Below are 26,668 nucleotides of genomic sequence, written 5' to 3'. Positions count from 1 at the left end.
CTAGAATACTGCAGATTTAGTGGAAAATTAAATGATGTCATTATAATTTGTGCATTTTTTCCAAAAATGTTATTTTGCATACACATTTTCTTTACAATACATCTGACTACCCATCCCCCCAGGAAAAAGATACCGTTCACAAAATCTTCAGCATCCATTTATGGCATCTGAGGATGCAATCTATCATTCCTGCAATTAAATTCCTTCCAGACTGGGTAACAGAAGTCAGAGGCGGATTGTCTTTGTAACTCAGCAAGTTTTGTTTGAAGTTTCCTTGAAAGTGTTTAGTTGAAGAGATTGGAAGGATGTAGAAAATAAGACACCATTTGTTACTGCTGTGTTAAACAAAAGTTTCAGGAAATCTCTTTTGAAACGGACAAGTGTAAAGTGCAAGTACTGCTTTAACAACCTATGTTTTACAATTTCCTGATTAATGGATTGCAGTAAAATCAGTTCCTTGACAATGATTACTTCAGCAATACATTAGCAATTACTTCAGCTAGTTTTATGTTATTCGTGGACGCTGCATGGAATCATGTCTGTCTTTTATCCCGTAAATCAATTCCTTCATGGCCATTTAACTCTCAACTCTGATATTTTCTGCAGAATATAAAACTGAAACATGCACAATACCAGTGCATTAGATATCAAAGTATCATGGCTTTTTTATGAGGCTTTTTATCAGTTTCAAAGTCCTTGTTCAAAGCTGCCCTAGAACTGCTAGAATGGATTGTCTTTACAGGAGGAGACTACAAGAGTTTTTTGCTGTGAACCCAGCTTGTATTCTTGGCGTCACCAGGCGTCTGCATCGTACGAAATGTGGCCACAACTATCTTTAGACCTACAACTTTCCTCTCTGGGGAGGCCAAGAGCTGGGCAGAGCTCTTACCCTGAGAAGGAAGAGCTTTAACTGCATTTAGCAAGGTTATGGGGGAGGCATGGATGTGATTCCCCAGCTTTTTAGGCATAGATACAAAGTGCCTCAGTCTGCAAAGGCATTGTTTTAGTGAGTAATGAATTCACTGATTTAAAAAAATGTAATAGCAAAGGAATCTGAAAAATGAGAAAAGGGGAAAATCTAGCTCTGTGTGAACAAAAATAATCACAGAAGCCATGAAATGGCCCCCTGAACCCCAGGCAGGGAGCAGTTGTGGAGCTCAGCTGTGCCTGTGGTTAATAATAAATAGACTCTCTTGGCCAGAAGTCCTGGCCTGCGCACCCCCATGTGCTGCCCGCCCCCCTTCCTCCACCTCCTCCCAGGCTGCCCAGGCACCGCTCCAGTACCCACCCAGCCTCCCTCCATGAGACGGACACCCAGAGGTAAGAGACATGCCAGGCCATTGCTCCGTGAGGGCGGATTCACCGGATCGATCACAGGGGACATGAGTAGGGACAGTCTGGAAGAGGGAGGAGAGCCGGTCTGTGCTAGAGCTGCCTGAAACTTGCACTACGAATCTGCAGTTTGGTTGAGAGGCAAAAGGCCATACAGGTCTTGCTGCAGAACTTGCCAAGCTTCAAAAACCTTTGAGCCAGCTCAGGCTGAGTGTTGGCTGAGTTTCCAGTGGATATCAGCTCAGCCGTATTGGGTTTCAGGTGGTGACCAGCTGGTTTTTATCCACCAGCCAGCACAGCTTGGGCACTCCTGGCTGTTGTGCTTCAGAGTTTGGGGGGTTGTTAAAATTCAGAGCACAGCTCGAGCAGCTCAACCAATCCTTGGCGTAACCTTGTTGCCTTAATTAATTTATTCCAAATCTGACTTCACCCTGGAGAGTGAGGGCTATGTAGGCACAAACACAGCAATACCAGAACATTGGCATGAGCCCATGAACTGCCCAGGCTACTGAGCTTAGCACTGCACAGTTGTAAGCATGAAGTAAGAGCTTTTGTCACTTTTTTTTTTTTTTGTCATTGCATGATTCCATAAACTTCATTAAGATAATTTTTAGTCCCTATTAACAGTTTGGAAAGTGGAAAATCTTAGTGTTTCGGTCAGGTGTGTATTGTGTCTAGTTGATCCGGCGCCACTTTTCTTATGTAACACAGCCCAAGCTGTCCTGTATAGCTGAAGTCTTTATATTTGGGCAAATATATTCTTCCTGGGTATAAGAATTTTCTATATAACTGTAAAGCCACACACTGTACTGAGATCAGAGCCATGTTCCGCTAAGTGTATCATGAACACAGTACTGTATTTTACTTAATTTGCCATCTAAATTAACAATAGGTACAAAGGACTGAGGAAGGGAATCCTTTCCTCCTAGTGAAGGGGTGAGGAATAGAGAGACTGAAGGGATATGGTTAAACGCCCAGGGAAAGTATGTGAAGCAGCCAGGCATTAAGTGAAAACTGCCCCAAGGCCTGGACCAGACCACTCTCTTAACATTTACAGCTCTCTCCCCCTCTTTCTCTGTTTGGGAATGAATTTAATTAAAGTGAAAAGGAGTTGCTAAGAGACCAGAGGAGTTCTGGAGTTTGTTGCCGGGGCTGAATTGCCACTCTGCTTCCAAGGCATTGCGCTAAGAAGGATGATGTAACGTGAGCCTACATAAAGCACTCCCTGCTCTGGGGAAAGCTGCTCTTTCCTCTTTGCAGTTCCATTCCAATTTGCCAGTTCTCATCTCCTTTCTGAAATGCTTATTTTCTTCTAGACACCAGCAAAAAACAGATTCATATTTCTATCGCACTACACTGCCTTGTAGATTTCTCCTTGTGACCTTTCATGTTGGAGGTGGTAGTGGCTGAGCCTGAAATCTGTCATTGGCAAGTTGCTTTGGAATTTAAAAAGTTGCCTGCTTCAAAATTCTCCCTAGTTTTTTACTTCTCATCCTTTTCTCTGCTCTACCACGATTTCAGCCCAGCGTTGATAATGGGCCAGGTGACCCCTTATAACTCCATTTCTTCAGCATAACATTTTGCTTTGACACCCTGGCTCATGCTTGAAACACCAGGAAACTCCAGGCAATCTCCTGGACAAGGGTTGTTTACTTTTCCAAGATCAAGGCAAGAGCTGATATTTTTAGCTTCACAAGGTCACATCGTTGCTAAATTACATGTTTCATTTTTGCCTGACTCCATTATCTCAGGACCATCCATATGCACAAGATGATTAGGAAAATAACCTCCAGCTTGGGAAGACATGTGTCCACCATGGCACGTGGGACCACCCAGGTGAGAAGATTTCTGCATGGTGAGTAGTGTATTCTGTTTAGGTGTCCTAAACAGTTCCTGGGTGGAAAGCATTTTCCTCATCTGAATGCAGCAGAGACCTTGGTGGCAGTCTTGTGGGACCACAGCAAAGAGCAACAATTGTCTTGGTGTATGATAGTCTTAAAATATATTGAGTTACTATGGTATCCTTGGTGTTTCCACTTATAAAACATATCCCTGTGTTTGGGCATGGTTGCAGGACTCAGTTAGTTCACAGTAATGCTCAAGCGATGTTCCTGGAGCAAATAACAACATGACTGCAAAAATGGTGGCAGAGGACCATTCACTGATAGTGATGAGGATTATAATTCGTATTAACAGCAGAGATATTTTGCAGATATTTCACTTACATAAAACACAGCTTCAATCTTGTTGAAGTTATTTGTAAATTCACCCCAAAGAGCAGCTGAAGAGGGGGATAAATTTGCTGTGATGAAAACAATTTGCCTTTTATAAAACAGCTCACTAGTTACTACAAATACACATACAAATAACTCACTTTTCTGTGTTTATGCCCAGGTGCTTATGTCAGGATTCATCCCTCTGTCCAGGAAGCCCTGATGGAGGGAAGACCAGTTGTAGCCTTGGAAAGCACCATCATTACTCATGGCATGGCCTATCCTCTGAATCTGAGGTGCTGGATTTTGATGTTCCTTGTTCAACAAAGTTATAAGAATTAAGCACATACCTGGTGGATCGGTATCAGTATTCTTGATCCAGCCAAAGCCGTTGCAAGACCAAATGTAAATGTCAGGTTTCTAGGCATGCAGAATATGAGTTCAAGTGTTAAAACATTTGTATTTGGACTTTTAAGGACACATATGGGGAGCCTAGTTATTAAATTTCTGTCTTCCTTTAAAATATGGCAGCAGATAATGTCATCATTTGCTCTAAAAGAGAGCTACCAGCCTTTTCAATTGCAGACTTTGTACAGACATTGAAAACCCTCTGCAGTTTCTTTTCCTGTATCTTTTGTAATGCAAAAAGGATTGAAACACAATAGGGAAATCTGTTACTTAGCCCACTCAGAGCAGGAACTGTGAGAGTTGCTGGTCCCTCTCCCTGCCTTCTGTACCATGCATGGAAAACCCCCTACCTCTACCTTTTATTTATTAATGTTCAGTAGACTTATATTTTATTGAGTTACATTGCACTCTCCCCTCCATCCTTGCTTTCAGAAAGCACAGGAATGTTTTGGTATTGATTTTCCACCTTGCTTTTTACCTGGCCACTATTCTGCCTGACATTCTGTCTTAGAATGAAGCTCTGAAAACTCAGTTTTGGAGAAGAGGTAGTTTCAGTAGTTAAAGTTTGCCTAGCATATGTCCAAGTAATTCAGAAAGGGAGAAGAAGCTGCTCTTAAAAAGGATAGTGTATGCTAGTCTGCAGCCCTAGAGTACCCTTAGGCAGCAGCTTTTTGGCACTGTTGCCACTCTATATCTAACTGCTTGAATTGTGAAAAAAATATATTCTGGTCATTTGACCAGGGCTTAAATTAGCTGGGGTTTCTGTGAAGATCTATGATCTCAGAGAAATAACAGATAAGAAATACAGAGAGGTCCTATTTTGAAAAGATCCCTATTTTCAGCAGTCTATTGTACAACCAGGTTTGCTTATAAACCAAATGATTTTTCTTAAAACTGAAGCACAGAGCTTGGACATTGCTGACCTGAAAATGGGAGCTTTACACTTCTGCAAGCTCAAGTGCAAAGACTTCTGCCACTAGGAAGATACGGAAGAGGAACAGGACTTAGCCCAAGTCACAAGAACTGTAAAACTGAGAGTGATGGCCATCAAACATGGCAGTTTCTTGCCTGATTGTTTGCCTCCCTAATTTGTGATTGTTATCTTTTCTCTTTTTAGCATGGCCAGAGAGGTGGAAGAAACTGTAAGAGTAAACGGAGCAGTGCCAGCCACTGTAGGTATTTTAAGGGGCCAAATCCATGTGGGACTCACAGACGAGGAACTCGAGTTCTTGGCAAGCAGTAAAAATGCAGTTAAAGTGTCTCGGAGAGATTTTCCTTTTGTTCTCAGCCAGGTATGGTACACAGACTTTCTGTTGTGGTCTTTTCTACATGGCATTAGTATAGTGCTCTCCAGGTTCAAGCCAGGTTGCTTTTAAACCTCTTGAAAATATAATGTAAAGTAGTATCTTCCTGGTAAGCTCAAATGTGGTCCTAACTACAGTAAAAATACCACAGAGTAAGGGACTAACAGCCATGAAATAAGGCTCCTGAAAAGTCATTCTGGATGGGCTGGCAAGCCATGAGCACTTGGCTAAGAATATTCTTATTGGCACGATAAGGCATTATCACACTGCATGCAAACTGTGTGACACGTAGGCCATCGCAAGCTCAAAGTGACAGCTAAAGGTGACACTAGCTGCCCATGATGACTTCTGGTTGGAATGCCCTGGGGAACAAAGGCCTTTGCTGTCAAGGCAAGAATAGCTTATGTAGCAGGGATGATGGTGGATGATTCCTCTTCCTTTTTGCCCAAAAGAATATTTGTATCAGAATTTCACTGGTCAGTTGGTGACAGCAGGCTGTTGTGACATTGCTGCGTGTCAGACCACAACCACTGCTGCCCACATGCTGTGTTCTCCGTGTCACCCTGGGGCACTGACTGTGACTGGTTGTTCCCTGACAGGGCCTGTCTGGTGGCACTACTGTGTCTGGAACAATGATTGCTGCACACAAAGCAGGAATTCCCGTGTTTGTGACAGGTGGCATAGGAGGTGTCCATCGGGAAGGAGAGAACAGTAAGAACATGAATGCATTCTATTTTTCTCTATGTTGCTGTTATTTAATTCCATCTTATTCCTTTTCCCCAGTCTGTCCTACAGTAACTGTCTGTTCAGAAGAGTAAAGTTATCATTCTTCTTGACCAAACTATGGTTATTTTCTCCCCGGTATCTCCTTTCTAGAAGCTTCAAAATGTTCCTCTTGAGCACAGGCCAGTTGTTAAGAGGGTGGGGGTTTCTTTTTATCTTTTGCATACATGTGGTTATACGGATATTGTTTGCTGGCGCAACAGGAGCTGACTGTACCTCTCCCTCTTTGTAATGGTTGGATAATCTGATACTGGCTACTGAACAGTGTTGCTATCAGCTTCTCCCAGATGAGGAGAAGGAGAGTCTCACCACAAAAGATGTTTAGGCCCTGGTCTGTATTAGAGGTGTGTAGTCCTCTCTTAAAAAATGTACCAGTCTTGGCAGTGTAGTCTGTGAATTAAGTAAATTCTCTCTTCTCAGCCATATGTATTTCTAGCATAGCACAAATGCAGTGCCCTGCTGTATGCCATCCCTTTCAGATGTGATGTGAATTCCAGACCAGGGAGTTTCCTGAGGTCATCAGTGCTCCTGTGGTGCTTTCTTTTTTTTTTTTTTTGCCAGCAATGTCAGTTCTAAACTCAAAATCTCCTTCAGTGATATTCTATCTCTTTGAACTTCATCCTTGCTGTATAACACGTTTGTCTTTCTTTTCTACCAAAGTTTTGCATACTCTTTATCAACATGATCAGGGAACCAAGAGATACAGTACAAGGCTGCACCTCTGCCCTCAGCCATGTAGCTTCTTTTTGTCAATATCTCTTTCAATTTCAACATGTAAAGGCACGATCTAAATCTGTAATGTGTTTGTGGACCTAAGCAGTTACAAAATCAGGCAGTGGCATCCCAGGCAGACACAGCTTTTTAAGAGGGCAGATCACATCAGCTTGGAGTACAACACAATCACCAACATGATGACTGCTTGTCCCCTGACAGCTATGGATGTGAGTGCTGACTTGACAGAGCTAGGGCGAACTCCAGTTGCTGTTGTATCTGCAGGAGCCAAGTCTATCCTTGATATTGGCAGGACACTGGAATATCTGGTAGGTAGCATGGGCAGCGGGGCCTGAAAGCAGATAATGTTGTTCTTTGTATACAGAATGCCCAGTGGCATGAAGATAGTTACTAAGCCTAAGACTTTTAGAAACTATTACTGAGAGTACATGAAGCCACATTTACAGTTCTGTAGTCCTGGGGCTGTACACTCACTTGGCTACTCCCTGACATAAATCTATCCATGTCCAAGGGGCTGTTCCAGCAGCTGTTCCAACTGAGGTCAAAGGCAGTGCTAACCATGCCCTCTTTCTCTGGCCTTAAACTTGATTTTCTGGGAGAATTCTCCCAGAAATTGATGGATGAGGAAAGATCCATCGAACACTAAATAAAATCAGAATTAAAATGGGAATCCAGATGATTTTCAATAGAGTCACCTTTAAAAGTTTGGTATGTTGGAAATCAGCAGAGCCAGCACTTCAGGTGACGGCCAGCATCAATACTTCTCAATTGCAAACAGAACTCATTTATATTCCTGTCAGCTTATGACATATCATCAGATCACAGGATGTTACCTTGGACTCAGTGTTGTGCTAATGACAGCTGCATGGCTTTTGATCAGCTCCAAGCACAAGCAAAGGACGTGCATGCCTCCTCTCTCAGTAAGCCTGATTTGGTCTAGCCAGTTACCATGTCTGGCTCTTTGCTTTGAAATATGTTGTTGGGAGAATGGAATAGAATGGGATGTATAAAAATAACCAAGCCCTGTGCTAAAGAAAGGCAGTTTCTTTCTGGGTAGAAGGAAAAAGTCCCATTCTTTACTTGGGTTCCCTTTCCCCCTGCTGATTACCTGCTTGTCTCACCTCCACTGCTGCAGGAGACTCAGGGTGTCTGCGTGGCTGCCTTTGGAGAATCAAGAGAGTTCCCAGCCTTCTTCTCACGCCAGAGTGGCTTCCAGGCACCATATCACGTCCGGGACGAAGAGGAGGCAGCTAAACTCATTGGTGTGTTTTAGATAGGAAAGGTCTTGGAAAAGAGGGACACAAGGATCACCTTGGATGAGGCACTTTCTTTAACTATGGAGAAAAATTTACCCTGAAAAATACACCATCCCACCTCCTCCATTCCTGCTTCAACAGTACTTTGAAAATGAAGTAGCAGGGAAGCGCAGTCTTTACAGCAAGTAAAATTGCAAGCCAGCTGCAGCCACTTTGGCATGCTCATTCATTTATGTTCTCTTCACACTGGTGAAGTGGAGGGAATACACATATTAATGCGTCGGCAAAAACAGTTTCTGGGCCTTCAGAAATGGAATCTGTTTAAAAAAGACGGAAATCCTTGTCCTATTTGCTGTACAGACAGGGAGACATGAATTGGTTGGTGGCTGGAGAAGACCCTGATCTTGGGTCGGCTAAGAACCAGAGCTTCAGCTCTGTGGGTTTCTTTACCCTGCACCCACTCTACTCTATCCTTTTCCTTCAGCACTTGACTTATCCAAGGAGAACCACTAACGATCTGCCCATCCTCTCCCAGACAGTGCTCTGGGGCTAGGCCTGAGCAGCGGGGTGCTGATAGCAGTGCCCTGTCCCCAGGAGCGAGCTGCCTCAGGCCAGGTCATCGAAGAGGCCATCCAGCAAGCTCTCAGTAAAGCCAGGTGAGAAGCAACCTCAGCCTCATCCTTTGCTCACCCAGTGGTCCCGAGGCAGTAAAGGAATTCAGGGACAGTGCTACAAGAGCACAGCTTAACCTCGGGCACGGGTGAGCCCACAACATACTTTCAACTGTAGCTTTATCTAACCCAAAGCTTGTTTACAGGACCTTTTTATGGTATGTGGTTATGGAGATAAAGTATCTGCTAGCAACAGTGCTTCTCCTCTGATGCTCTTGCAGCTCAGTCCTTCTCATCTGCAGGAATTTTCTTTATATTTGCAGGTCCAAAGGGATCACAGGCAAAGAAGTGACCCCTTTTTTGTTACAGAAGCTCACAGAGTTAACTGATGGGAAATCACTGGACTCCAGTATCCTTTTAGTGAATGGGGAGATAAAAGGAAGTACTCCAGTGTCTTTCATATCTCTTCTGATGGTGCTTGGTGGAAAACACTGCCACTTCATTGACAATCTAGCAAGGGGCAAACATATCAGTATCTGCAAATAGATGAGAGTTTAGCAGCTGCACCCCGATTTTTCAGGAGCATCCTTACTGTCTTCATCCCCTTTTACATTAAAAAATGGAGGGCAAAACAGACAGCAGGTGGTCCAGAGCCTAAGGAGATCCCTCATATCTGACCCCCAAGCTTGCCTGCTCTGTGATGGAGTGTCAGGCCACTGTTGCCCATGATGAGGTTGCTCTCTGGAAGGTACCTGGGCTGTACGTCACACTGCCTCATCCAGCACTTCACGTGGGTGTGGAGTAAGAGAAACTTGGAAGAAAAACACCCTTGTGTGAACAGGAATCTTCTCACACAGGCAAGAAAAATGCAGATCTACTGAGATGCCAGCATAGAATCTAAGAGGGCCAGATTCTCATCCAGGCTCTGCTGCCAGCCCTCTAGGAGACCTGACCAATCAGAGCAGATTATAAAGGCATTTTTGGAAATTAGAGCTGTATGCAGACGAAAAGTGGGGCTTTCAAAGCCTCTGATACTCTGCTCCCAGTGCAAATACTAAAAAAATTGCTTATAGTGACTTGGCAAAATCTCAGTAGGTATCTCTTTCTGGAAAGCTGGCCAAGCTCCTCTAATGTTTTTAGACTCTCAACTCTAATTTAAGCACTTCACCTTCTCTTTTCTCTGTGAAGCCTTTGCTTCTATTCCCTATCTGTCAAATGGAGAAGACAGGTTTTCTTTCTGTGGATACTGGGGGAGGAAGGTGAAAAAAAATGAAAATATTAGAGTGTTTATGCAGTACTGTAACCCATTATACATGCCCCAAAAGGATTACAGTGTGGGGAATCAGTTCTACCAAGCCTCACAGCACATATTTCCTGCTTTCTCCCTCTCCGAATTCCTACCTAAGCTTCTAACAGGTCAATCTTGCTGGTATTTTTTTTTTTCCTCAAAGAAATGCTAAACAGACCTTGCACTGATCCAGAACAATGCCAAAGTGGGCAGCTGCATTGCAGTAGCCCTGAGCAAAATACAGAAAGCCAGAAGGAAGGGGAACCTGCCTCTCCGAGGGGACATGACTGCACCTCAACCAGTGAGTCCTCTGCTGGCCTCCACATGATGCCTCTGTGCTGACAGCACAAGATAAATTTATATCTATTCCCAAAAGTAAAAAGTGACTCAGCCAGAGACCAAACTTTCTATTTCTCACTGTCAGACATTCTCCCTTTAGTACTTTTTATTCTTCACAGATAAACATCTTCTCCTCCCCCCTCTACCCACATTTGCAGGGAATAAACACTGACAATGGCCTAATCCCATTAAGTCTTAGACCATCAAAGCCATTAAAACTTTAATCACATTTTCACCTTTTACTGTGCCCTTATGTACAGCTTTGACTGTATTGCTCTTAGTGCCAGGGAACTCATGACTACAAGAGTAGACCTGGAAGAGGGTGGAGAAAGATATTTTGAGCTGCAGAGCCGTAAACGTTTATAAATATCTCTTTTTGTTGGCCTCCTGCTCATGATTGACAAAATCACAAGAGTTACAGCACATCCAAACAAGATTCACTATAACCCTAATACTCTATTCACTCTCTTGGATTTTGTGTGTGCCGTATAGTTTACAGGAAATCTATTTTAGGTGGTCTTTAGAGAGCTGAAAGATTTTCTAAAACCCATTTGCAATAGGATTTGTCAACATAAAAGAGGGCACTGACTCCAGAGGCAATAACCCAGCATTTGATGGAATGAGAAAAAACAGCTGTATGTCCCCAAAGAATCTGGAAACTTCCTGTTTGTGGAGCTGTGCTGCTTATTCTGGCTTTGAAGGACAATAAAAAAGCAATCTGTAAAGTGTCACCGGGTATGGCAATTCCTCCTGGGAGCTTGCAAGAAATGACTGCATTTTTCTGCCCGCTTTTTCCCATTTTCTTTACTTTTTTCCACAACAGTGCTTGAATGTTTCTGAGGTTTGGTATGTCAGAAATTGTTCCAAGAGAGATGGCTTCAAAGGCACTAACATGACCTGACCCATGTGACTTCTTACGTTACTCTGTCACCTCACAGAGAAACCACCAGCACCCCTGTGTGCACAGAGTCACATCCCACCTGCCACGCTGGGGAAGGCTATCAGCAGGCATAATTCAGAAACCAACATACAGAAGAGATTTTGATTCTTTCTAATTGGGGTTGTACCAACCTGTGTCTAGCCATCCAAAATAAGCACTGACCTTTACACTGTAAATGAGACAGCTTTCAAGAGGGTTGGGAAAAGTGACTAGGAAAAGCAAACACAACTTGGAAACTTTTTCCTCCAGTCCTTCCAACCACTTTTTACCTCTTTCTTCCCTCTTAAAGGTGGTGATTGGAGGTATCAACGTTGACTTTATAGCCAAGGCGCAGAACCCTGACATCCTGGTACTGTATCTATAGCAGTTTTCTTACCACCATTGCATTTCCAGCTACTTTTAAAGGACTGCCTTTAAAAGGGGACTGGGGGGGAAGGCATTATCCATGTATGATATCCACATGTCTGTATGCACACACACGCACAAGCAGGTGTAGTGCTACATATTTGGTGTGTTGTCTAGGTGGGCAATGGAGTGAAATATAGTTACCTACTCTGTCTCCATGCTGAAAGTCACCATCCCTGCCACTCAAAACAGGGACAAAGCAATCCATACAATCTCCACATAGGACTCTGGCCTCTGCAGTCTTTGTTAAGGTACCTTGAGGCTGTTTCCTGATGCCTCAAGCCCAAAGAGCTCTTCTAGCAGAAGAGGTGCCCAGGGCACTCTCAAGTCACGTATGCAAAAAGCAATGGGTAAAGACCCTTGCTATGCTGTGTCAGCCCCTAATTCAAGACCCCATAGTGAGGAAATCCCCAGCTGAGAGCCAGCTCTGGCTGTCTGGGACTGCCTTAGCTGTGGAAAACAGCATGGATAAGAGCAAGAGTCTCAGTGTAGAGTACTCGTGAAGGATTTGAGTCATACACAAAAAAAATAAATAAAAAAGGCTTTAAAAAATAGAACATTCTAAATGTTATCAGACCCTTTTCCTCTCAATTTGGTTTGAACAAGAAACAACCAAGAAGCTCAAGTGGAACAGACCTGGGACTCCTCTATGCAAATGGTGGCCGTTTGCATGGTCTGTAAAATTTTTGTTTAGCTATATGAAGTACTGCAGATTGAGGTGGTGAAACTTCCTCAAAAATTCTCTAGTGTCTCAAATTACCCTATGCTGATCGTCAAGGCAGGAAGCTTTCACCATGAGATGGGGCAGCCTCACTCAGATAAGGAAAGATGTGATGGGAAAGCTGTCCTTAAGGAATTTGGCTGTTGCATGATACAAAGACCAAACAGTGTTATAATGGTCAAGGGTGAAATATGCTGTGGCATTGGTTATGAAGGCTTGCAAACCCAAAAGTTCGAGTGTTTCACCTGTGATCTAACCAATACCATACATAGCCCACGCTCAGCTGTCAGGACAAGGAGCAGAGCTATGTCCAAGGGTGGATAGGCATTTCTTGGCATGTCAGACAGGAGTGAAAATCCCACCTATAGCATGGTGAGAGGGCCAAGCCCAAGTCCCCCAGAGGGGACTATAGCCCCCACTGGGAACTGTTGACAGGGGAAAAAGGAGATTTTTAGTGTTGCTTGGAAAAGTGAGGTGTTAGCTGCCCTTCTGTATAGTAGCAAACCCTAGAGCTGATAGTCCATCACGACAGCTACCCAAATGCCGAGCTGCAGAAGGATTTTGGAACTGACATCCAAAATGTTCCTGCTGACAGCTACTGTGGTTAGGCACAGAGGAAAAGGCTCTCTCAACAGCATTGCTTTGTTTTGACTTTTTAAAGAGATTTTTTCCAAAGGGCTCAGCACCCAGCAGGTCCCACCTTTATGCCTATGTTAGATTTGTTGTAGAGCACTGGGGTACCACTCGCACCTCATGGTGTCTCAGCAGGAAAGCAGCTGTATTCTGTCCTGGTTGCAATTCCCACATGGCTTTCAAGGCTACCCAGAAGCTAAGTGTTTCATATGTAACTATCTGACCTGCTGAGAAGGTTGCATAGTTTTGCTCAAAGAAAGGTGCTGGAAGAAGCATTATGGTTATAACTCCCCCAGGACACCCAGAAGCTGAGCAGAGTCTCACTTTTACATTAGGAATTCAAATCTCTTAAGACATTGAAGAAAGTTCCAGAGGCTCACTCAGTTCTCTGAAACACTGCCAGAAAGCATTAGCCCAGCCTTATTTCATATCACTTCAACAAGTCCATTTTCATCTAAGTTCTTTCGTCTCAGCCAGCCCCACCCGACCACAATGCAGAGGAGATACCTGAGTACCACTCAGACTTGGAGTTACGACTGAGGTGGCAAAGTGTGATGAGAGTAATTCATTTTTTTTTTTCTTCAAAAGCTGGCTGCTGGTTTCTCTCTCACTGCACCCACCTGCTACTTTAAAGAGAGATCTAGCATCTTCATTTTTTTTAGGCCCTGTAGGGTTGTTCAACAGCAGAGCTCACCCACAGGTGGATCCTTGAGCAGGAGGCTGGTATATCTGCTCTTAGGGCAAGGCTTGGCATAAAAACCCAGCAACTCTGCCTCTGGGAGCACAGGGAACTAAAAGAGAGGATCGGCATGCCAGGCAACTAAAGGACTTCATGAGTATTTTCACCATTCCTGCAAGCATCAGTTTTAGAAAACAGATAGTGGAACTACATAAAACACAGTTTGTGCTCATTACTGATGGCAGTGAGCACCCTCTTTTAAGACTGAAACAGTGGCCAGTGTTCAAAGCCATGTTATTTGACTTGCCTAAACAAGCACCCTTGCTTTTTACTTTGGAGTGTTGGGGTTTTTTTTCCTTGGCTGACTCTATTACAGATAGTGAGCTTCAGAGTTAAAATAGCCGAGCTCAATGCTTTTGAAATCTGCAACACTCAACAGGACACAGTTGTAGATGGAAATATCCTCATTCCCAGCAGTGCCACTGGCAATTCCCAGGGAGCATGAGGAAATGTAACCAAGGGGCATTTGCATTAATGAGAAATGACAAGTAATGGAAAGATGGACAGAGGCCATAAGTTGTTTATGTAGAGACAGTTCTGCTCAGGTGATGTGAACAGTTCTGGGCTTGGAGAACTGCCAGACAGAAAAGTAAAGGTGTCAAGAATTAGCACCAAGTCTTACAAAGTACAGAACAGGGGAGAGTCAGAGCTACAAAAAAGAGCCTGGAGGTCAGAGCAGAGTAATAAAAGAGCATACTTAGGTGGGAGAGCAGCCTCTTACAGTTGTAGGGCCGGATGCAGGAGAAAGAGTTGTGTGCAAAGGATAGATGTACCGCTTCATGCAGGGGAAGAAGAGCCCTTGGGGAGCTTCAGTTATACCCTATGAAGATCACTATGACTGCCAGTGACAAGCTGGCTCCAGAAATGGAAAATATGTGTCAGGATTTTATGAAACGAGAGCTCTAAAACCATTTGATAGTCAGATGAAGCCCAGATTGATCTGAGCACTTACTGATGTAATTCTTCTGGCAGAGGAATTAGGAGATGGGTGAGCGATTGCCTGTGTTCTGACACTTTGTCTATTTGTGACAGAGAGGCAGATGGACAGAGGAGTGGAAGGCAGAGGCAAGAGAAAAGAGAAGTTGATAGCCACACGTAAAAAAGAAGGGTATTTTTTATGAGACAGATGTTTGGGAAGCAAAGGGTGGGTGAAAAAATCTTCAGACTTTTCAGATCCTTCCATGAATAAAGTACAGAGGCAGTACAGGCAAAGGTAACAAATATCATTTTAGGTTCAAAGAGGAAAATAAATAAAACCCCCAAATTGTTTAAGGTGGGAGCTAAGTGGCCTGGAAAGCAGCTGCAAAGCCCGTCAGGTCTGGGTCAGCAGCTCTGGAGTCCCAGGCTGTTCTGAGCAGGTCAATTCAGACTGCTGCTCGTAGCAACAGAAACACTCATTAGCATTGTTGTAGGAGGTCTTTGCAAATAAGACCAAAATAGCAATTCATGGGGAGATGAAGTGGATCTCCCCTTCCAGAAAGCAGCCCCTTGTCATTGAGATTGAAGTCTACAGATGGCCACAGAAGTTTGTATTGCCCTCAATCTGTTAGCTGGATGCCCTCTGCTCCCTCTGATTGCTGACCTATATTTCAGCAACATCAACTTCACATGTTGATGGAGACACAGCATCTATGCCAAGCAGCCCTCCCAGTTTTACCAACTAACAGCTTTTTCTTCCAGGGTGGTGGGCAAACAAATGCTGGAAGAGTGAGACGAACCTTTGGCGGTGTTGGAAGAAACTTGGCAGGTGCCTTGTGCTTGGGTTTGCCTGCGGGTGCATGCCAGCTGTGATTCGTCCTTTGGTATTCCTTCGACAGCAGATGTTTAATGTTGTCAAGATTTGGGACACATTAGGCAATATACCAGTGGGCAGACTGCTTGGAAAAGGCAGGGGCCATTCCAAGAAATAAGAGGGGAGGGAGTTGATATCAGAAAAGGAAGGTCCACAAATATGAAGCTCACTAGCATATAGCACCCTGACCCCAAATCAAAGTTAAATAAGTATCAGCATTCTCCAATGACTACTGAGCAGCCTGGCCCTCAGATTTAATTAATGCCAAGTTACTGTAGTCACAATAGAAGTATGTTTTGAGTAAGAATTTGAAAGGAATAAGCTTGTTCAAAGGTGATCAACCACGTACTATGGACAAGGGGGACTGGGGTACAGGAGTTACTGTAGAAGAGAAAGGGCTACAGTCCTTGGCAATACGAAAGGATCCCGCTGTACCTGGTGCTCCACCATAAGAAGCAGCAGACCAGTCTTTGTGTATTGAAATTAACTGGGGCAGATTACAGAAAGATGTTAGGATTATTCCTGCTTTTAGATGTTTCCGAAATCTTCCTAACATAAATCTACTGTCACTTCAGATCACTAATGAAGAGGCTTGAGTGTTAAAAAAAACACCCCAAAATACCCATGCCACCCACTGAGGTATAATTTGTAGTAACTTGAAGGGAGAGGATGAAGGGTTTCCCGTGAATCCACTTAGATTCAGTGGTTCTAGTGAGATATCATTGTGGGAACAGCAGCGTGGGAAGGCCAGCAGCAAAAAACGCCATGCACAGAAACATTATGGGAAAACCTACATGCCTGTGATGATAAAGGAATTGATGCCAAAAAAGTGCAGAATTTTCTTCCCCCTCCTCTTTTCCTCCACTCACAGATGTTCCAAATAATCCCAGATTTCAGAGTGCTGGTGCAGCTTTCTGCAGAATCACCTCACTCAGCTCCAACCAGTCATTTGCAACAGCTGCAGCTGAATTTCGTCTTGATTATCCTTCTAGGCAAGGACTGATGAGCATTAAATTTTCCAGGAGAGGGCTTTCCTGCAGACACCCATCCCATACAGGCTGTCACTGTGTTCCCACTAATCTGGTGGATTTGTTAATAGCTTTTGTTTCCATTTGCTTTTTAGACTGTTTAAGCCGTCTTGGACAAACTCCTCTCCTTTTATCAGCCGTGGGGAAGGATGAGCATTTACAGTCTGTCCTGCACTATTGCCACCACATGGTATGTTGCACAGCAGTGGCACCTCAGAAACATAGAAGTGATGACAATACGTAGAGGGAAAAGTCTTCTCAACCCTGGCAGACATCAGAGCCACCTTTCATCAGGCTTAGAGTAGGAATAATTCAATGTTTCTTTAGTTACAGGCAATTGGAAAACAAGGAGCTAACCCCATAAGCACAGGCTAGATGTATGTAACATTTAGAGTCTAACTATGGGGTCTAAATTCCGCTCCAGCAAGTGCTTGAAGAAGATAGAGGTAAATCAGGAGGAACCATGAAAAATTCTAGTAAGGGCTAAGCACAGCAACAAATATGTAAACCTTGACCCTGAGGATACACAAAGCAATGCCAAAATCAGCCTGGCTTGGGTAAAGCCCAAGACAGAGAAAACCTGGAACTGGGATTGCAGGCTGGACACCCCCCAAGCTCAGAGGAGCAGAGTCCTCTACAGAGCTGCAGACACCTCCCTTACCTGTGCCCCAGGGGAATACTTGGCTTCAGCAGCAGCTTGTCCACCCAGGTCAGGGAGCCAGGAGCAGCAGGAGCTCCCTGGGACATCAAGGCAGAATATCACCACCTCAGCAGGGAGCAAAAAAAGCCAGGAGGGCAGCCCTAACCTAGGGCATAAGGCAACTCCATAGAGAAGAGGCAGGACTGAAGGCAAGGCAAGGTTGATACAGCCCCCAGGTGAGGCTAGTCAGGATCATTGAGGCTTATGAGTGCCCTCATGACCCTGGTACTCAAACAGAGCCCATGAGACCTTAGTTCTGGCTACCTTAGCAACTTAACAAGTTGAGCAATGAGAGCTTGAACTCCATTTTGGTTTATAAAGGCTTCATAGCAGCTGGTCTCTAATCCCTCCTCTACACAGCACAGTTTGTGCCACCAAAGTGAGCAGTCTCTCAAGGAAGGATGGACTTACTGGCCAGCTACCAAGCAATCCTTACTTGTAGCAAAACACATTCCTAACTGTTGGAGAGGACCCTTTCCCTGAAACCTCCACCTTCCCTGTCATTTCTCTGTCCACGTGCTCCTTCCAAGACATGCCCTGAGTTCTCTAAGCAGATCATTCACAAGACCCACAGGGAAGGACATGTCACAGCTACGTCTGCCCCACTGCTGCAAAAATGGCTCCAAGGCTGCTTTTAGAATCCAGCTGGGCAGTTCATGAGGTGGCCAACATAACTGCTAGCTGCAGTGTGCCACTAACACATGCCAGCACGTCAGCAGGCCATCAGAGTATCCCACAAGCTACAGGAGTGGATGACTGGAGCAGACAGGGCTGCAGACCACTGTTCTGTTATGACAGAGACACAGCCTGTGGAACTGCATGGCAGAGACCTGTCACTCTCATTTACTAAAGGATTGCTTTAACCTGTGTTGCACTGAAAATATTAAAAGATAGCCATGTGCCAGCACTGTCTAGACTGAGATACCGCTGAATTGCTGCTTATCCCAAGGGAGAAGGGTGCTGGAAGGGAGAACAGCGAGCTGGGCTAGAGAAAGATTGAGCCAAGTGTGTCAGGGAAGAGAAACATGCTCCGTGTGTACCTGTCCTCCCTGTTTCAGGACATGAGTGCTGTCCTTCAGCTGGAGGGGAAGAGCACAGCCACTTACTGTGCTGTGGTCACCAGTGCTGGGGAGCTCAGCATCGGCTTGGGAGATATGGACATCCACCAGCAGATCACAGAGCAATACGTACGCACACCATCTGATTTGTAAGCTTTTCTTATGAGAATGAGTGTGGACCTGTGACAAAAGGCCACTGGTAAAGCCAGTACTGGGGAGAGCGGGTGTGCAGAGGGACATGAGAGATGCTAAAGTTAACCCCAGCCACTGGCCACTGAGATAGCAGCATGAGAAGCCCTCTGTTGCTGCTGACCCAGGTGGAGTTTCTATCTGTTTCTGGTCCATAAGTATCACCACTACTATGATCCATGACACACAGGCCAGAATCCTCTTCGTTAACTTGTCCAAGCTAACCTATAATTTTTGGTGCCTTAAAGCCAGAAATAAATCCAGTCTGCAGAAATGATATTTCTCCTTATAGAGAAAATAATAAAAAAAAATGGATAGAACACTGGTTAAAGCAAGTTTTCCTGTTCCATCCCCTCACCACCATTCTTGTTGTTTCTACATGCTGAGTTGTATCAACAGAAACTGTTGCTCAGCACATCCAAACATTCAAAACCATCAGGGCTAATGGAAGCAGTGATTAAGGACTGATTCAGTGAAAGCCCCTCACTGCACCCTCCTTCCCTACTCATTCTTTTATTGACAGAACAAAAGCCTGTGCTTCACGACTGACAGCAACATGAAAGTTAAGTGCAATTTACTTACCAGTGGCGTCTCCCTGAGGTGGAGCCCTCCTAGGCAAAAATGTGGTCACCATTCCCACTTACATCCCCACCCTGCCTCCCCCAAGCCTTGGCACAGAAAACTGTTACATGACAGATAATTCTCCTGAGCTCTATGAAACAGCTTTGGCCAGTGGAAATTCTGAACCAGTCTTCTTCTGCAAAGTGCATTCTGGCAGCACTTCTTCCCTCCAGGACTGGCAGAGACACAGGAGGGATGCTGCACAAGTGCCTGGAGTGCTGGCCTTGCACCCAGACAGTGCTCGTATAGCCCCAGAGAGCCAAAGGAGAGAACAGCAGCTCCCCACTCTACTGCTCCATTGTCCTCCATCCCTATGGGATTCAGTAGGGCCAAGGAGTAAAATGCTGATGAACAACCTGTCTTAGGAGGCACTGTGCACAGAGGACATCTAAATGACATGTGGAGTGAGAAAAGGTGTAGTGAAGCCAGGCATGGCACAGGGAATCCTGCAGTGGCATTAAACAGCAGCATTCTCTCTCCCTGTAGTGGTCTAGTGAGTACCAGCAACTATCTTTCTTTGCCAGAGGGGCCCTGCCAGTTGAGTCCAGCACTTGATGGCAGGGAGCAGGGGAAGGAGAAGGGGAAGAGATGAGGCAAATGGAAAAATCCATTTCCCTTGGTGAATTGCTCTTGTAGGTTCATACCTGCACCTAAGGGCTGCAATACAAGTGAAAATCCTACATCAAGTCTAACTAGCAATCATTTTGTCCCTCTGCAATGACTCAAGCTGTCTCTCCTCCGTGTCCTGGATTTTCACTAGGTGTCCCAGTTCAAGGAGAACCTGTGTCAGGCCCCGCTAGTTTGCATTGATGGAAATGTGCCTCTTTCCACTATTCAGTACGTCTGCCAACTAGCTAAAGAGCATCAGCTAGCAGGTAAGGAAAACTTGCCCAGCCCTGGCCCTGTAGCTCCTTACAGCCTGTGTGCCAAGACATTCTGTGCTCTGTGCACCCCAGCCTCCGCTGCTTGCTGGAGATACCCAGTTACTGTCTGACATGCCTGTTTCTGTACTCTGCTACTCTGTTTCCAATGGACAAAATATTTCTGATTTCTCTTGAGTTTTCCTCTTTCTGCAGCTAAATCATGATTCCTGAAGTGTAGTTAGTATTGCCCTTGGGCACTACCAGAAAGCCAGGGGAAGCTGCTCTCATTGTCTTTAATCTCAAGGCAAGTGCCAATTTGAGCACTTCTGCCAGTTGAGCAGCAATATAGTTTGCTTCTCAGAATAAGTCCTAAGGCATTTTTTGAGAGGTTTTCTTTCCCACTTCCCAAAAAATAAATACCCCCCTTCCACTGGCATGCTGGGGACCTTTCACAAGGCTTCCAAAACCTTTGGAGTTACACCTTCATTTTTAAAAGCAAATCCTAAAAGAGGACACAATGATCTTAAAATCTGGCAGAGGCCCCAAGAGCAGCTAAGACAAGTAACAAAACTGAAGTCTGATGGTATCACCCCGGAGCCAGAAGCAGCTGTCTCATTGCTGAGCACTGAAAAGTAGTCCTTGGGAGACCTTGTCACAAGCATGGGGGAAATAGTATTTAAGTTTCTAATAGATTACTTGTGTAACTCCAGTTGTGCAGATCACACTAAGCCTTCTGCACTGCATCCTGCTCTGACGTAGAGATGAGCCACTAATTAATTAATTTACTAACCAATTGCATTGTTGTTTTGAAGTGTGCTATGAACCAACAGATGAGAACAAGGCCTCTAAGCCGTTCCTCTCAGACAGCTGGAAATCACTCACATACATTTCCCCCAACCTGCAAGAGCTAAGAGCAATAAATCGGACCCTTGGGAACCCTGTGCCAGCAGGTATTTAATACTCAGAAGGATCAGCAACACTTTTAGATAACCTACATCCTGGAGAAGAGCATTTTCTGCTCCAGCCCCTATTTTAAGCAAATTGGGTTATAACAGTGGAAATTCTCAAGTACACTTGGTGTCTTGCACCTTACAGCCATATCTGCATGGATTGTATGGACTGTTGATCTATCAGAGAGCACAGCAGGCCTGGGATGGCTCCTTGTCTGAAATCAGAGATCCCATTTGCCTCACTTCATCAGCTAAGCAGGAGCAATCTTTGGTTTGTAACCATGTCTCTGAAGCACAGTACTCTGAGGCATCTGTCCCAACAGTACCATCCTGTGCAGAAATGAAACACCCTGCCAAAGGCAGGTGGAAATCCAACAGCATTAAGACAAGGAAGGTGCGCTTCAAGACAGTTTTTTTGATCTCTACGGACAGGTTTAATCCCTTAGAGTGTTGGATTCCCCAGCATAGAAATATAGTATGGAAGTCTAACACTGAGGAATTCCTTGTTTCCCATAATTTGGAGAAAAAAAAATTTATCAACCACATCTCAGAAGTGCTCATACATACTAGTAGAGGTGCTTGTAAATAGGTTGTCAGCCCACAGAAAGGCCAGTTGAGGACCTTTACAGTTTTCCTTTACACAGTTTTCCTTCCCACTCTCTGAAGAGCTGCCATCCAGGTTGGAGGATGTTGTCCAGACTGCGGTGGCCTTGGCCTGCCCTTTGCTGGCCCATCTGCAGTGTGTGGTGGTGACCCTCGGCACTCACGGCATCCTCCTGTGTGGCAAGAGCCTGGGAGGGAGCATCTTGCTTTGTCCAGGAGCTCAGGAACAGGTAAGGGCGCAGCAAACTAACTCTTAGCTCTCAGTTGCTTCTTTCTTGGACCATATTGCACTGTTACTATTTCTGGTGGCACGGCAGCAGTCCTAGGAAACATGGCATCAGTGCTGGAAAATGTATGTGTTTGGGAGGTGGAATACACAGCTCTGAAAGAAAATCAAGTTGTCTGTCCATATACTGCTGGCTCCTAGCAGCAGTGTTTATAGTCAGTTAGTTTTAAATGTGCTTACATGAATATTCATGACTGCGAGCTTCGTTTTCAGGAAGCTTCATTTAAATTATCTCTTCCAAAGTGTGAAAAAAGATTATTGCTTTTTTTTCAGTCTTTTCTTTTTTTGTCAACCAGGCAGGTCTGGCATCACCCACATCAGGCCTTATCAGCTTTGGCAATTCCCACTAATTTCCCTTCTCTACTCCCACAGACTGCTGCTGCCAGCCTCTGTGCCGCCCACTACCCCACCATCCCCATCAGCAGAGAGGAGATAGTCAATGTCTCAGGAGCTGGCGACAGGTATATTGCTCACTGCTTTGTACTCTCCAACTAACTGTGGAAGGGCCATAATCGGATTTCTTTGAAATTTTACTGCAAAGGCGAGAACGACATTCTGCTACTAGAGGAAGAGACACCAAAGACGTGAGAACAAGGCTGGTTACTGTGATTCCTTGCAAAGCTCGATAAAAATGTCCCCTGAAGCATCTTGGAAGGCTTGCCATCATTAGTTTTGCTTTTCTTTAAGATCCAAGCCTTTCCTGGCAATCTAAGGGTTCTGAATTAGTCTGGGCTGAGCTGCTAAAAGCAAAGTAAACCACCTTACATCAAAGCTGTCTAACTAACTAACTGCTTTACTTCCACACTTCTCCAGTGGAAGTGGAACTGCCACTCAATAGCAAAAATGGCCCTATAAAAGCATTTCATCAGGTTCTGCATTTGCCTCTGGCAATTTTGAAGCTCTTGCTTCAAAAGAGTCTGCTGTATAATTCGCCTGGCTGTTCACACAATGCCGTACATAGGAGTGGGAAATGACAGCTATTTTAGCGAGCCCTGCTGATCAATTCTCAGTCTGTCAGAGTAATATTTTATTATTCTCCTTTTTAACTTGACAAACTACATGTAGCAGGCAGGGTTGGTTTTTTTTTTTTCTTGCTTCTTATGGTGAAATAATTGATTCTGTCCTTTCATTGCCTTGGGCCAGACCAAAAGTCTGTATGTGACAGATATTTCCGTTTCTTTTTCTATGCTTACCTACCAATAACTCACCATTGCAACACTTCTTTTTTTCTATTATCAGTGGGCAGAATGAAAAGGGGTTTTGTGGGTTTTCTTTGTTTGTTTGTTTTTAAACATAGAGTCCTCAATATTTGACTTAGGATCAATCAATAACTTCCTGCCAAGCTAGTTAGCCCACTTAGCACCAGGACATGCTCCTTGTGTCCCAGACCACCTCTGAGATGAGCTGACTGCAACTGCAAGCTGGTCTTCTCTAGGGTTGTTTGGAGCAATAGGTGTAACAGCAGGAAAAGGGGCTGGAGGAACCTCATGGAGTCAGCCTGTCCTAAGAAAAGCTGAGTTTTGCTCATGATCCCAACAGATGTCCCCAGTGTCTGCCAGCCCCTCCAGGGAGCCTCCTCTCTGCACCATTTGCTCAGAACACCAGTACCCCTTACTGCACGACAATTTTTTCTAGAGGCTAATGTAAACTAAACATGTTCCTTAGGGATTCCTTCCCTTTTTAAAAAGTTAAATTAAGGGAAGACCAAAGGTGAGATAAAGCATGCCACTGCCAACCACCTCTATTGAGTTATACTGGAGAACCTGGAAGTTTACTTTTCCTTCCAAAGCTATCTGAGAGCTAGGGGCCCAATGCTGCTCCCATTCCTGAGGTAACGTTCGTCTGGAAATCCCTCTCCCCAGAGTCCCCAAATCCATGTGGGGGAATTTTCATAGTCCTCTTGTTTGTCCAGGGTTTTCTTTCCTAATAACCTCAGCTGCTCCTCTGAGCTGCAGAAATTCCTATTCTACAGAGTAAGAGTGCCAAAACAGGCTGCAAATGCTAGGACACTGCAGTGACATACATGCCATCTCCGCAGCACATGAACTGGTAACATTGCTCAAGCCCAGCCTGTTGGCACTTTTAAAGGACTACCATAGAATCACAGAATGGTTGGGGTTGGAAGGGACCCTTAGAGGTCATCTAGTCTTAACCCCCCTGCAATGAGCAGGCACATCTTCAACTAGGTCAGGTTGCTCAGAGCCCCATCCAACCTGGCCTTGAACATCTCCTGGGATGGGGTATCCACCACCTATTCGGGCAACCTGTACTTGTTTCACCATTCTCATTGTAAAGAATTTCTTCCTAATATCTAATTTAAACAATAACACTTCCACAGCTTGGCCCCCGTGAACCCTCACACTTTTGAAGCACTGGTCAGGGGAGAGTGCGAACCCAGAAACAGCGATCCAGGGCACTTCTTGCCTTGCTTTGACCCTGTGGCTCTCCCACAAGTCCAGAGGTGCTGCCCAAGGAGCTGAGTGTGTGTGCAGGTGGCAGCAGCAGCTGTTTGCTCCTTGCATGGGGCTGCCGTGACAACATAACACCGCCTGCCCGCACACGGCATTGCTAGGGGATGCTCCCCCAAATATTTACTCTCAACCTCTGGAGCTGTTGAGAGATTGAACACTTTATGGAAGTCATAATCTTCTGTGCCTTTGTTATGGATAAAAAGATGTCAAGGTAATTAGCCCGAGTGCAAAAAAAGGGCTCTTTTTCCCTTCCCCATAGATGTGCTTATTAATCCTCCTTGCCATCGTATTTTCCTTTCCTTGCTTCTTCCTCTCAAATGGCATTGTCTTCTCCCTTCTCTTTCACTTCTCCTTTATCCTTTCTGAGCTTCAGAACATCATTAGAGTAGTTAACTGTGAATAAAGAGTAGTTGTTCCCAGTCTATCACAAACACCGCCCTGCACGTATCCATGCCTCAAACGAGCCTTCCCCTGCAAGTCAGGCAGATGCCAAAGTCATTCCCTTCTCCTGGTGTCTGCCTCAGTGCCTTGTGGGGACCGAGGATGACAACTGTTGTTGCAAGCACTCACACAATTTTTACTGGGAAATCTCAAATGGAAAACCACAGCAAATGTTTTCAAAAATCTGAATTTCCAATCTCATTTCAGCTTTGGATTTCTTTTTCCAGCTATGCCTGTTGTCCCTCTCACATAGGTATGGAAACTTTATCTCTCACCCTATCCAACCCCTATAGGGAGAGGAGGGGACATAATGAGGCACCAACAAAGAGCAGAGAAATGACAAAATAATTAGAGAGCAAGGGAAAAGTATATTCTTCCCTTCTTAGACTCCTTCCTTTTCTCCTGCCTCACCTGGAAAACTGAGGAGAATAGAAAATGTGAAGCAAGAGAAAGTGCCTCAACTTTTGAGATGAGAAGTTGACATATTCAGCTTCTGTAAGTGTTGGTTTGGATCCAAATGAAAGCCCTTACAAATGAATGGCCACGTTCCCGAGTTTAAAACTGTTCCCCTCTTGTTCAAAACCATCTTTCTTTCTCTCCACAGCTTAATGGCAGGAATCCTTGCAGGGATGCTTGCTAAACATGACACAGACACCTGTGTCCAGATGGGTCTGCTTGCTGCAAGCTTGTCTCTCCGTTCCTATGAGCCCATTTCCCCAGAAATCAGCACTTCCAGTGTCAGCCAGGAGCAAGTCAAGAGCAGGAGCTGGCCAGAGGTGAAGGTATGGAAGATGGACTAGAACACCATGGCTTTCTCATCTATCACCTCCCTGAAGTCCCAGCATTCCTATTTCCAGGAACTGGACTGTTTTAAGCTTTGAGTTCAAAGGCTGGGTGCTGACCAGAGGATTTAGACTTTTGGTGCACGGTACTTTTTGGGAGGTGAAGTGTTTGTGGAGTGCATTTGGTGAAAACTGATATTGCACTGTTCACATTTATGTTTGTCTGCTGTTGTTAACTGTCCTTTTTTTTAATTTTTTAAAAAAAATTTATTTGGTGGGTTACAGCAACCACAGCCTGGTTCTTCTGCCTGTTGACAGTATATCTCACCCACCCCTCATCCCTCCATCTCACGGGAACACTCATCTGCTTTGGGCCTGAGTAAATGCTCAGGGAAGGAGGCCCCGAACCAGGGAAATTCCATGTAAAGAAAAATTGGTTTCTGGTCTTTCAGACCTCCTGCTTCCCTGACCTCCAGTCCTTCTAGATTATCTATTGAGGGAATTTATTCTTCCTCCACCTTGTGTCACTGTTGCCCATTATCACGGTAGCTCCTCAGTCATTGACTCCTAGATCTTCAGGACCATGTCCCTTCAGCTGGGCCCACCAGCAACATCCTTTCTATCCAAGAGGTCCCGTGGACCACAACCTGTGGCAAGGTACAGCTGGCAGGATCATGACATTGTAGGATAACCTCATCAGTCTTCCTGAGCCAGCCAGCCAGCCACACTTTCTTGCTCTGAAGTCCAATGCTCCTGGAAAAAGTAGGCAAAACTAAGCTAAGAGGGGTAACCAGGGAGCAGCTGGTGGCCTTTAAAAGATGACAGACCCTTGTTCCACACACTTTCCCCTGAACTTGGGGCTTCCTTCCTTCTTTAGTCTGGAGTGTCAAGTCAAGCAAAAGGGAGCAGAGGGAGCAAGGGCATCTCTCATGGAAGCAGTGAGGAAAAGTCACCTACTCTCTCTCTCAGCATATAATGTGCACAGGATGCAGCTGTGGGCACTGACATAAGTGAACACTGAAACTCATTAAAACTAATTTCTAGTAGAGTTGGGTCTTGGTGCTGGCTGGTTCTTGAACAGCTAGTAAGTTTGGAGTACAGACTCACCCTCCATTTCATATAGAGACCACCCATAGTGAGAACCCTTGCTTAAGGAACAGATCCCAGGTGTCTGACACAG

At 44.8% G+C, this 26,668-nt stretch overlaps 1 protein-coding gene across 1 annotated transcript; it reads left to right on the top strand.

The window, feature by feature from the left end:
• The first annotated feature begins 1,813 nt into the window (after nucleotides 1-1,813).
• On the top strand, nucleotides 1,814-25,760 carry LOC113999951 (pseudouridine-metabolizing bifunctional protein C1861.05-like). Its single transcript, XM_039383259.1, has 19 exons — nucleotides 1,814-1,873; nucleotides 3,084-3,187; nucleotides 3,727-3,841; nucleotides 5,071-5,245; nucleotides 5,857-5,968; nucleotides 6,974-7,080; nucleotides 7,908-8,034; nucleotides 8,564-8,684; nucleotides 8,963-9,048; nucleotides 10,104-10,228; nucleotides 11,496-11,555; nucleotides 15,385-15,451; nucleotides 16,620-16,714; nucleotides 18,283-18,411; nucleotides 19,853-19,967; nucleotides 20,768-20,905; nucleotides 21,572-21,738; nucleotides 22,167-22,255; nucleotides 25,311-25,760. The coding sequence occupies exons 1-19, from the start codon at nucleotides 1,869-1,871 to the stop codon at nucleotides 25,504-25,506; spliced, it is 2,133 nt and encodes a 710-aa protein (XP_039239193.1). The 5' UTR covers nucleotides 1,814-1,868; the 3' UTR covers nucleotides 25,507-25,760.
• Nucleotides 25,761-26,668: the final 908 nt, after the last annotated feature.

The sequence above is a fragment of the Pipra filicauda genome, unplaced genomic scaffold, assembly GCF_003945595.2.
Source record: "Pipra filicauda isolate LSUMZ 115617 unplaced genomic scaffold, ASM394559v2 scaffold2_size9829703_pilon, whole genome shotgun sequence".
NCBI classification, from domain to species: domain Eukaryota; kingdom Metazoa; phylum Chordata; class Aves; order Passeriformes; family Pipridae; genus Pipra; species Pipra filicauda.
Note: the sequence above shows the minus strand (reverse complement) of the source record. Positions and strands in the feature narration are given on the sequence as shown.

What these genes read in the sequence shown, in the direction of transcription:
- LOC113999951 (XM_039383259.1), top strand. An exon ending in CCATCGGGAAGGAGAGAACA is followed by an intron (nt 5,969 to 6,973) that starts GTAAGAACATGA and finishes GTCCCCTGACAG; the next exon opens with CTATGGATGTGAGTGCTGAC. An exon ending in TGGGAAATCACTGGACTCCA is followed by an intron (nt 9,049 to 10,103) that starts GTATCCTTTTAG and finishes AATGCTAAACAG; the next exon opens with ACCTTGCACTGATCCAGAAC.